The 11788-nt window shown below is 38.4% G+C and overlaps 1 protein-coding gene across 1 annotated transcript; it reads left to right on the forward strand.

Moving 5' to 3' along the window:
- Nucleotides 1–726: 726 nt before the first annotated feature.
- LOC147853978 (pectinesterase-like) lies at nt 727–4695 on the forward strand. Its single transcript, XM_087332553.1, has 4 exons — nt 727–1569; nt 1711–2104; nt 3513–3627; nt 4021–4695. The coding sequence occupies exons 1-4, from the start codon at nt 865–867 to the stop codon at nt 4616–4618; spliced, it is 1812 nt and encodes a 603-aa protein (XP_087188679.1). The 5' UTR covers nt 727–864; the 3' UTR covers nt 4619–4695.
- Nucleotides 4696–11788: the final 7093 nt, after the last annotated feature.

An 11788-nucleotide genomic window follows, 5' to 3' on the forward strand; every position in this document is an offset into this window, starting at 1 on the left:
GAGCATCTTCTTATGAAGCATCAAGCATATGTGGAAAGGTTTTGAAAACTTTCATTAAAGTTATAGTTGGATGCCACAAAGGGTGGGGTCTCTTGTATTCATTATTCATTTCTTCATTCAACAACTGAGAGAAGAGAAAACATTACAGAAAAATCATCTTAAGAGGATTATTATAGTGTGTGGAGGTTCGAGAGAAAGCGATTAATAACTACCATGTTGTGGATTAATTTTGCACACTTGTAGAAAAGCAAAGAGAGACGCAAAGAATTCCATAGATAATATACTTTCCACAGAGAAATACCATGAACAACAGAGATTATATTAGAAAATGAATGACACATACATATACATATTGGTCACATGGTTGGCAAAGCACATGCACCCATGTCTTTCCTTTTCAACACCAGGACTTTACTTACTTTCTTCTAAGGTTCTCCACATTGTATTGTTTAGTCACATGAGTCACGGTTGGTTCGACGAGACCAAGAAAATGTTTGTTCCTTTTTCGAGTTTCCCCAAATATGGGTGGGCTACCTAGCTAGCTAGTTTGAATAAATAAATAGATTATTGAACTTCTATGTGAAGAATGACATATGGCCTTGGTTTCTCTCTTCACAGGACATCTACATAGATGTATGTGCACACACCATCTATACATATATATATATATATATATGCCCACACAAATGTCTTTGAACCCCGTGACCTACTATCTGTCGAATGTACGATTTCACGGGTCACTTATGATGATAGACATTTTACTTACATATATAGAATTAGGAAAGGAGTAAATGAAGCCTTAACTATCTATTTGTACTTTGAAAAAAAATACAGCCAAAGTTAGTTTAAGTTACCTATCAATCTATGGCTTGTGCCCTTCATCAATTCTTATCATTGGTACTAGTATTGCTACTCATTGCATCATCATTTCCTGGTATGCTTGACACCACCATTATTAATGCTCAAGAATCGGCGGCAGCGGCAACCTCACTTCGTAATGACATGAAAGCAAGGACCCCGGATCACAAGCTTGTTTCCATAGCTCTAAAAGCGGCGGCCAGGGTCGTCCACGAGTCTAAAGTCCTGGCCAACGCGTGCCTAAGACGGAGCCCCGAAGAAAGCCTCCATGTCCTGGAGATCCAAGCCATCGAGGATTGCTCGACTCTCATGGACAATGCACACGATCAACTCGACCGAGCCATCACACGGATCATCGATGTCCTCTCGGATCTGAGTTCTGGTGATCTTGTCCTAAGCCGATCTCCGGGGGCATTGTATGAGAGCCTAGTGGTGTGGTTGAGTGCTGCTTTGAGCTTCCAAACCACATGCTCAGATGGGTTTCACTTTGTGAGGTCTGGGAAGTGTGAAGCCACTATCTTGAGAGCACAGGAGAGGGTTTCCGAGGTTCTGGTGAATAGTCTGGATGTAGTGAAGAAGATGGCCATGAATTCTCGTGAGGAGGAGGTACAGGAGGAGATGGTGATGGTAGGCCATGGAAGAGGAGGAGGAGGAGGAGGAGGAGGAGGTCATGGTATTATGAGGCACAGAGGAAATGGCACCAAGAGAAAGGTGCCCAATATCACCATATACCCAAACTTATCCATCTTCTAAACTTAATATGTTCTCACTAAATTTGGTGAATCTTTTTATTTTTATTTTCATTGACTAAATAAAGTTAGTGGATCTTTGTTATTTTATTTTAATCTAAAGCCTGCCCATCACCCCGCTTGCAACGACCAAAGTTTCCCCGGACACTCAAACATCCATGCTCGAGTCAACTCCCCGGACATGATCCCCTGCCTACACCAAACTCCAGTTGTCGGGCCAGGAGCCTCCCCGGATGTGATTGTTGCACAAGATGGAAGTGGGCATTACAGGAACATCACTGACGCGCTTAAGAGCATCATCAACAATGGCTCTATAGTGGGCCGATCGGGCCGCTTGGTCGTGTACATAAAGCGAGGTGTTTACAATGAGAGCTTCGAGGTGCCCAAAACACTCCCCAATTTGACCTTCCTCGGGGATGGCATCAATGTCACCATCATCACAGGCAACAAGAATGTTGGAAGTGGTCTTTTCAACACCCTTAGAACTTCTACTGTTGGTAACATAACTTACTTTTACAATCACTATTGTTAAAAGTTAAAACTAATTCCAATGTCATTAACCATACTAGACTTTTTTCCATAACAACATACGATGGACTAATTACAACATACAATGTCCTCATTTTTTTTAAAATTATTCTAGAGAAAATAAATTTATTAGAGCTCATCAATTATGAAAACATAAGTGAGGGAATGTTTACATATATTTTTTCAAATTTGAACCATCAATATACTAAAAGATAGAGGGTTATGAATCTGAGTTAGTAGCTTTGAAAAAATGAAGAGGCCTACAATGTAAAAATGGTTGTTACGCATACTTGATAGTCTTGTTAATGTAGTAGGACAAATTCATATCATTGCCTCCTTTTCATAGAGCTTACAAATTAATCGGGTGCTTTCTTTACCAATCTTCTATCCTTATCCAATTCACATGCGTTCGTTATTCTTTAGACCTAGTAGGCTTGTGACTTATAGTAGTTTGCAAGACTGAGAACCGGCTTTAGCAAATGACACCATAATAGGACATTAGAGTGATGGAGGAAGAGAGATTATGTTTCTTCTCATCCTTGCAACAAAATAAAAAAAAGTAAGAATTGATAGAACTAAAGGCATTGACGAGGGATGCATGTATCATGGAAGAATTCAAACGTGTTATGGCCCTCTAGGAAAACAACTAGAAACAACACTCAATCACATGATTCACACATTTTTTGCTTCAAAGACATAGGTAAGATATTTGTGGTCTCAATAAGTTGAAAGAAACATCAACACTGTGAGGTGAGGTGTTGACACATCCACTTTCGATACCAAAATTACAAGAAAGTTGTCGAGCATTCCTTACACTAAATAGAAGAATTGATGAGTTCTCTCAAGGTAATTTATAAGCTTATAACATGGCTATGTGTTTATTTCCACGACTATTGGACTTCTATAGTTGTTTCTATTTTCATGGTCATCCAACTTCGGCACCCATTTGACTTCTATGTTGTGATAGAATATCATTCGTTAGCAACATTAACATTGTTGGCCAACTTGGAACTCTTGTATTTTTTACCTTATATTGATATTCCATACCATGCCCATCATTATTTGTAGCTTTTTAACTTGTCTTTTCTATAACCAATAAAACAAGACTTTTATTAGTTTGCAAAGAACAATTTCCAATAAGAACAAACTTTTTGCTTCTTCACGGTACGTCATTAATAATTATCAATTATCATCTTAGTTATTATTTTCATCTTTTTTCTTTTCTTTTGTTAGACTACATTGTAAACATTCTTAGTAGTTTACATATGGCAACTTGTCCCAAGCAATGAACTATTGTTTCTTGAACATGCTTATATTTGTGGAAACATTATGTTGATGTCCACTAATAAAATGCAATGCACATTGGTATAAGTGTAGGAATAGTAGCAGAAGGATTTATGGCAAGGGACATAACATTTCAAAACACAGCAGGGCCACTAGGTTACCAAGCAGTGGCCCTAAGAGTGGAAGGAGATATGGCTGTCTTCTATAGGTATGGTTTTAGGAAATAATAAATTGCAATTATTTTCAACTTGAATACAATTAAGCCATAACTAAGGAAATATTGCACGTCACAATTGTCCTAATTATGTGTACGTATAATCGAGTACTTAGATTTAGTCTCTTGCCTTGTAATCTATGAGTCAAGAGGTTGAAACCTAACCTCACTCATCTAGTCCCCAAAATAGTTTTCTCCCCCACCCATGTAATACAATGTCATAATGTATGCATCAATACATATAGACATGTACACGTAATTATACATGCAACTTCTTCAACCATAACCTTATTATATAGTTTGAAATTTGAATATGGTAGGTGTCTAAATCCCTCAACTTTGATATTATGTCTCCCCTAAAATTACACTAACATAGGGTTATTACAGGTGTAGTTTTGAAGGTTATCAAGACACCTTGTATGCGTTAGCTGGAAGGCAATTTTATAGGGACTGCAAGATCTATGGAACTGTTGACTTCATCTTCGGAAATGCAATAGCAAGTTTTCAATCATGTCAATTACTTGCAAGAAAGCCATTGCAAGGGCAAGAAAACACATTGACAGCACAAGGTAGACGTGTAGTTGAGGACATCTCGGGTTTCTCATTTCAAAATTGTACATTGGTGGCGAGTAACGATCTGATGTTAGCACCTTTCCATGTACGAACTTATCTAGGTCGTCCATGGAAACCTTACTCTCGTACTATATTTCTTCAATCTTTCCTTGATAACCTCATTGACCCTAGTGGATGGCTACCGTGGAATTCCTCCAACCCATACAATGACACAGTCTATTATGCGGAATTTCAAAATCGTGGCCCTGGTTCACCCATTTCAAATCGTGTGTCTTGGCTTGGTGTCCATCCTTCCTTGAACTCATCAGAAGCCTTGCAATTCACAGCTGATAACTTCATATTAGGTTCAACTTGGCTTCCCCTTACACAAATAAGCTACACCTCTGGCCTAAGTAGTGATCCCCAACATTAAGTCTTTGCTTCTATTGAAAGCTAGTACACATACAATTGTAACTTCTTAAATTTGTTATAAGAATCAATGCGAAACCATTCCTTTCCTTCATTTTTAAAAGAAAATGTTGGAAAGAAAAAATAGCATAAACAATGTTTGTAATGCATGGGATGGAAGTCTGTGTGACAATTACCAAAACTATATCCAATACCTTGACAAATAAATAAAAGACTAAGAAATTAATCAAAATACACTATAGGCGATCTATAAAGTTGTGTCAAAATTTGAACTAGTGGAAGTTGTAAGGTCACTTTAAAAGACTAACATGAAAAAACATTCTTGAAGATTCTGGATATTTTTGTTGATGAGGTGCCCATTGTTGTGAAATGAGAGCTTTGTTTGTGCATGTTGATCCTTGTTAAACCAAAAACAACAATGTAGGAAAACATGATAAATATACCAAAACGTAATAGAAATAGGTATTCAATTAAGGTAATCTCATAGTTTGAAAAAATCAAATTCATTAAAAAGTTGGTCAATACAAAGTATGCAATTCCATGTTTAGAAGACAAATTGGAGTTGGAACGGAATAGGAGGATGATGTTGTTTACTTTCTTGTAAACTATGTAACTACGAAGGTGTTTGATGCAAAAGATATATTTGGTAAATGACCTCAAGGATAGGACTTTCCAATTCAGCTTCTACCATGGATGAAAGAGATCGCTTTATTTAAGAACCCATAAAAAAATAAAAAAATCGTTTTTCTCTTTGAAACAGAATAATGTTACTCTCTGTGGTGACAATTTCTTGTGTTATCAAACTCTTTAAGGTTTTGTGAGCGCCACAACACACTCTCACTAGTCTCATATTAAATTCATAATATTCTACATTATAGCGAATTATATAGTTATTAATAAACGCAATACTTGTCCAAGTGCTTATACATAAATATGCTATGTGATTGTTAGTGAGACTTTAGTATATTTTCTTGAGAGGATAGAATATATTTCTTTCAAATGGTTCCATGCTATAAAGCCTAAAAGTAGGCTCGCACTTATAAGCGACGATTTCAGTGCTCAAAGTTGCAAGAGTGCAAACAAAAAGCACTATTCCTCATTTTATAGGTATTTCATATCTTGTTTCCATAAAAATGATCGTTAGCATAAGAGGCACCCCAAAGTTTGTTGTCTTTAAACTAATTCTACCTATTATTGAAAACATTAAAGTTATATATTTCTGAATGGGCAACAACTAAAACGATGCCCATTGATACTTCAAAACAAATGTCTCCCACTTTCCAATCAAAGTTTAAAAGGATAAGTTTCTTTCTATTATGGGATCACTTTTGACATTCACACATAAATTGCATGACATTCCTTTAAAAGAAAACATAAACTAAATATTCACCTATGTAGAATTGTGGCAACCTCCACAATGCTCTTATTACATGTTTGCGCCATATTAATTTGAGATGTTAGGTATTCCACATTGCCAAACATGTGTAATTAGAGCTTTGCATATTATATATCATATATTAGTTATTCATCTAGAAGCGTTGATGATATATCATCAAATACACACACAAATGTAATGTGTGTATGGATCATACACATATATTAGTTATTAGGGTCACTAGCATCACACTATCTCACTAAGCTTAGCCAAAAGTGATGGATAATCATTCCTATATCATTGACTATCATATGAATGATGATTTGTTCCTGCTTGTTACCCTTAGGAAGATTGTTACTCAGTAATTTAGTATCCTACATATGCTCCTAAGGATTAGAAACACTGCTTGACAATGTTCCCAACAAGATGAAACAACATTTGAAAGATAATATGTGGTCATCGTAATGCACCTAGATCATACCATTACTACATACAAGGCCTTAGTGCTATCGAAAAGGTGTTTTCTCTTTTCTCTATAACTTGTTTAATTGTCTTGATTAAGACTTTTGGTTGAGCTTAGTGAGACAATGTGATGAAGTCCACTCACGTAATTCACACAATCATCAGTAGTGTAGAGTGTTTGACAGCCATTCCTATATCGTTGACTATCATGTGAATGATGAGTTATTCTTTCTTAACGATAAAACACCATTTGAAAGATAACATGATGTCATTGTAATGCACCTAGACCATACCACTACTACATAACAAGGCCTTAGTGCTACGGAAACCCAACACATCGTTTAACTTTATTATCCTATTTCTTTGCCAGACATTCTATTTTTATGGCATGATGGCATCCTTCCAAGTGGAGGGGATTCAAGGAAATACTGCTCCCACAAATCCCAATTGAGTCGCATTTTAAAAAAATACAAAAGTTCCTTAATTCCACCTTGAACAATTTTTGAACTCCAACAATCTTATGGTGCTCTAGAAGCATATGTCATTAGTATGGAATGAGTTACTAATATAGACTAGACAAACGTCAAGGTGAGCCATCATTTGTTGTCAAGCCATTTATGAGAGAAAAAAAGGAGAGAACCAAAGAAATAATTCTCATGTGGCTTGGCCGATGGGAGTCTCATTTTGAGCTCTACCCTAAGCCAAATAGTACCAAGATTACCCATGTTAGTCAAAAACTAGGGGGTAACATTGTCGCTTGGTGGTGTGGGCTTTGTTTTACTAGGAAATTGCTAGATACCTGGACAAACTGCCACGGTTTTTAGGGGTCAATTTCTACAATCTCCATATTGCATTGAGGCAACACAAGCACTAATGAACCTCTTTGGTTGGAAAATTTCCTCACTTAAGGATTATGTTCAATGATTCCTAGAACCCAACTTCAAATATTGGGTCTTTAAGTTGACAATTGGTTAATTTCTTGTTTCGTCAATGACATTCTGTTAATCATTAGGTAATTAAGCAAGGGTTAATTAGTGACTAATTATGTGATTAAGTTAAGCGGAAGATTAAGTGATATGTGTGTGTATGTGTGTGAGAGGAAGAGAGACAGGAAGTTAACACTTATGATCAGTGATACAAGATGGGGGATGATTAACTATATTAAAAAGCATCATCAAATACAAAAATACTCACAATGAGGTATATAGACATCACATGTGCAAAGGTGCACATGTGTTAGTAGAAATATAGGTAGAAGGGTATAAGTCCTATATTAAATGAACATGGGAGTGGAGGATCTACAATGTATCCCACTCAAGCACAAAATCCTATTTAAGGCTTTAAGGGCAACACTCTAGTTACTAGATTCTACCTAGGTAACTACTAAGTTACATGTGTTGACTAACTAACTAAATCTAGTTGAGCTTGATATCTCAACACGCCCCCTCAAGCTCAAGTGTGAGGCATCTAACATCTGCTTTGGCTTTTGACGGCTTCCGTCTGGTTTTCGGCTTTCTTCGGCCTTTCTGGCCCGCTTTGGCTTTCGTCGGCTTCCGTCCGGCCTTCAACTTTCTTCGGCCCTTCCGAGGCAGTCTCGATTCCTCCCTCTCAAGCCGATGACAAAGGTTTGTAGTGTGAAATGGGCGAAGGCCGACCGCTTCTGCAGAGCTCACGGGCTCTTGTTCAACCACTACCTTCATCGCGAAGGCATAATGATGGGCCATGTACTCGTTGTAGCCGAGCCAAGTGACAGGATTCTTCTCTCTAGAAGAGGGTCGAAGTTTTTCGCTTGCCAATGTGAGCGCCTTCTTTACTTCGGGTGTCCACATGATGGGTACACCAAACTCACTACCTATATCGTCCTCCAAGTTGACGTTCAACTCTTCCTTGGTTGGGTCGGGTGGAACCAAATCGGCCTTATACCAAGATGCCGACTCGTCGAAGATTACGTCTCGATTGACCCGAACCGCTCGGGTCGAAGGGTTATAGGACTTGTATACCTTCTTCTCAGATGAGTATCCTACGAGGATACATTCCTTCGATCACATACATGTGCTACGTAGCGGCACTACGGTAGCGGATAGCGGGAATTTGTCGTTGGCGTTTCGAACACACAATCACGAAGAATCGGGTGCACTTAGTGGATGTACTAAACCACATGCTCTGATACCATGTTAATAATTAGGTAATTAAGCAAGGGTTAATTAGCGAGTAATTATGTGATTAAGTTAAACAGAAGATTAAGTGACATGTGTGTGTATGTGTGTGAGAGGAAGAGAGATAAGAAGTTAACACTTATAAACAACGAGACAAGATGGGTGATGATTAACTATATTAAAAAGCATCATCAAATACAAAAATACCCACAATGAGGTATATATACATTTCATGTGCAAAGGTGCACATGAGTGAGTAGAATATAGGTACAAGGGTGTAAGTGCTATATTAAATGAACATGGGAGTGGAGGATCCACAATGTATCCCACTTAAGTACAAAATCCTATTTTAAGCTTTAAGGTCAACACATTAACTAGATTCTATCTAGGTAACTACTAAGTTACATGTGTTGACTAACTAACTAAATCTAGTTGAGCTTGATATCTCAACACATTCTGAATTTAGACTATCATTGGAGCACGATAAGATCCAAAATCCTTCGAAGAGGCCATTGAAATTGTTTTTTATTATCAACACACATTGAAGGACCATAATAAACTTGGATGCATATGGCGAAAAACATCTTTTTCAGCATGGCGAAGGAGACGAGGACATTCTCACTTTGGGAGAAGTTACAAGCCCTATACGAGAAAAAATCCTCCTCGTCGAAGTTCATATTGATTCGACAATTGTTCAATATGAAGATGAGAGAGATGGATCTAGTGACCTCCCACATTCACACCTTTATCCAGGTGTTGTCTGAACTCTCTTCCCAAGGGATTAACTTTGAAGAAGACGTTAAGGCCCTTGCCCTACATTCGAGCTTGTCGGCGAGCTGGGAGGTCTTCTGCAGAACATTCGCCAATAGTTGTCCAAATCTCAATTTGGACGAAACAATCAGACAAGTCCTTATTGAGGACATCCGACGACAATCGATGGGCCTCACCATTGATGATTCGACAAAAGCTCACCACTAAACTGAACAAATCGATCGAAGTACCAATTGGCCAAAGAGGAAGGAATATCGGTAGCGGTCGAAGTCGAGAAATAATCAATCGAATGTCTTCTACACACATTGCAAGAAAGAAGTCCACCCACAATTTTTCTGACTGTTGGTTGATAAAGAGAAAGGAGAACGGTCAACGATTTTGGTCGAACACAAGGAAAATCTTATTTGAATCGTTCTCCTACCAACCATCAAGTCAATGTTGTTGAATCCCAGTTCAGAAAAGTTCCCTCCTTGGAAGACTCCTTGATCGGTGAAGTCCTTTACAGAGCGCAAGATGCGAGAACATGGATGTTGGACTCTGGCTCCACATTTCATGTGACCCTTGACATCGAAGCCGATTTAGGACTATTCGGTCAGAGCCGACGACATAGTCCAACTCGAAAATGGGTAGAAATGCATAATAGCAGGGATTGGAGAGGTCCCCATTTAATTACCGAACGTCAATTCAATCACCCTGCATCGATTATGGCACATACCCGAGCTACAAAGTGTTGATGGGTGGGGGATGGACTCAATCTCCCAAGGGGGTTCAAATATGAGGGGAGAGAGAGAAAGAAAGAAAAAAGAAAGATATATTAACGTCTTCTAAATCCAAATTTGGCCTATAAGACAAATGGTTTACAACAAAAAATGGGATATTTACCCATTCATCGAAAGTAAAAAATAAAAATAAAAATAGAGTTTTAAGCTAAATAGTTCTAGTAAAATAATAAACATGTTCTACAATGAAAATGATGTTATACTAGGCCTAATTTCATTTCCATCCAAGTCTCTCCAAGAGAAGCGAGAGGTCAAAGGGTTTCGATGTGGATGTGGCCCGTGGCCCCAATGTAAAAGGTACCCCAACCATAGCTTCTAATCGACGTAGCTCACGTTCCCTTATCTTCTTAATCCTTTCTACTCCGTGTTGACTTGTTTTGAAGCCCAATATCCAAGGGCGTTTGGTTGTTCTTTGCATTTCGGCTTCCTCAAGAGAGAGGCCGAGCGGCGTAAGTTTATCCACATTCATCATCTCCCCTTGTTCCTGAAAAATTACACTAGTTACAAGTTGATGAATAGTAAAAGGGTTATGGTTAACATTTTATAATTTATTCTCCCCATGTTGTTTTAGCTCTAAGATATACCTACCTAGTCTCTTTACATCCGGGGTATCTAATAGTTTGGAGAGGGTGGAAGAGGGTCCTAATATGTCTTGGTATTCCACTTGTATCTCGGCATAAGTTGGGCACTTGCATGTGAAGTGATACTCATCCTCTATCTCTATGTGGCACAACCTACATAGCCTTTCCTCCCTAGGGACTCTATTAGCCCAACCATTCTCAATCTCAAGTTGGTGAGATGATATCCTAAGTTGTCGTATGGCCACCCTTAGTGCATTTGATAAGAATGTATCTAGAGATCTTGCTCGTGTAATAAAACCTAACTAAGAGAAGTGCAAGAAGTGTTCCTTATAGTACAACATTTTAGATGGGAGTGGCTCTCGTGGGGTGATCCATTTATATCAAGTGTAAATTTTCCATATTTCTTGGCATATCACTTTATTACGGTCTTCATGAGATATTAGAGTTTAGTCAGTCCCATGCTTGTACTTAAGGGGGTGTAGGTTATTAATGTCTATGCCGTTTGCAAGTAACCAACTCACCACAGTGTTGTACCAAGACCTAGTGTCACCAAATGCATGTAGGGATCGGGATGCCTCAAAGGCTCCACGGGATAGCCTATCTTGTGGATGGCTATGTATCCGATGAATAAAAACTACCACTTAAAACAATGCTGCTACTAACATCGGGGGCAGACTGAACTCTCCTCTAATAATGTCATGTGGTACTGTCGATTTGCTTTGGAGTTGACGTGATAACATCGTCACCAAAGGTCTCTCTAATTGCGTCCACATGAAAGATGGTAGACCTAGAGCCCATACTACTGATGCATACATGAGGGACGGGGTCACTAATGAGTCGAAGAGCCATCCCTTAGTCTGTGGCTCTTGAAAGTATGCCTGGTGGCATTGCCTCTCTAAGAGTTAGAGGGATGCATACCGTCTCGTTAGCCTATCTTTGGCTGCTTGGGTCATCGAGAATTTACTTGAGCGAGCACTAAAAGTGACTCTCAAGTATACATATGATCCAACTACCTCAACTAATTTTTGAGAGAGGATTAAGTGACATTTA

This window comes from Azolla caroliniana, unplaced genomic scaffold (assembly GCF_043228905.1).
Source record: "Azolla caroliniana isolate FFs.n. ecotype wild unplaced genomic scaffold, voAzoCaro1.0.p SCAF_16, whole genome shotgun sequence".
In the NCBI taxonomy this organism is placed as follows: Eukaryota; Viridiplantae; Streptophyta; class Polypodiopsida; order Salviniales; family Salviniaceae; genus Azolla; species Azolla caroliniana.

Excerpts from the sequence above, each read along its gene's own strand:
- LOC147853978 (XM_087332553.1), top strand. The coding sequence starts at position 865 with ATGGCTTGTGCCCTTCATCAATTCTTATCATTGGTACTAGTATTGCTA. Across the intron at positions 2,105-3,512 it reads CCTTAGAACTTCTACTGTTG|GAATAGTAGCAGAAGGATTT; the intron begins GTAACATAACTT and ends GTATAAGTGTAG. Across the intron at positions 3,628-4,020 it reads GATATGGCTGTCTTCTATAG|GTGTAGTTTTGAAGGTTATC; the intron begins GTATGGTTTTAG and ends GGGTTATTACAG.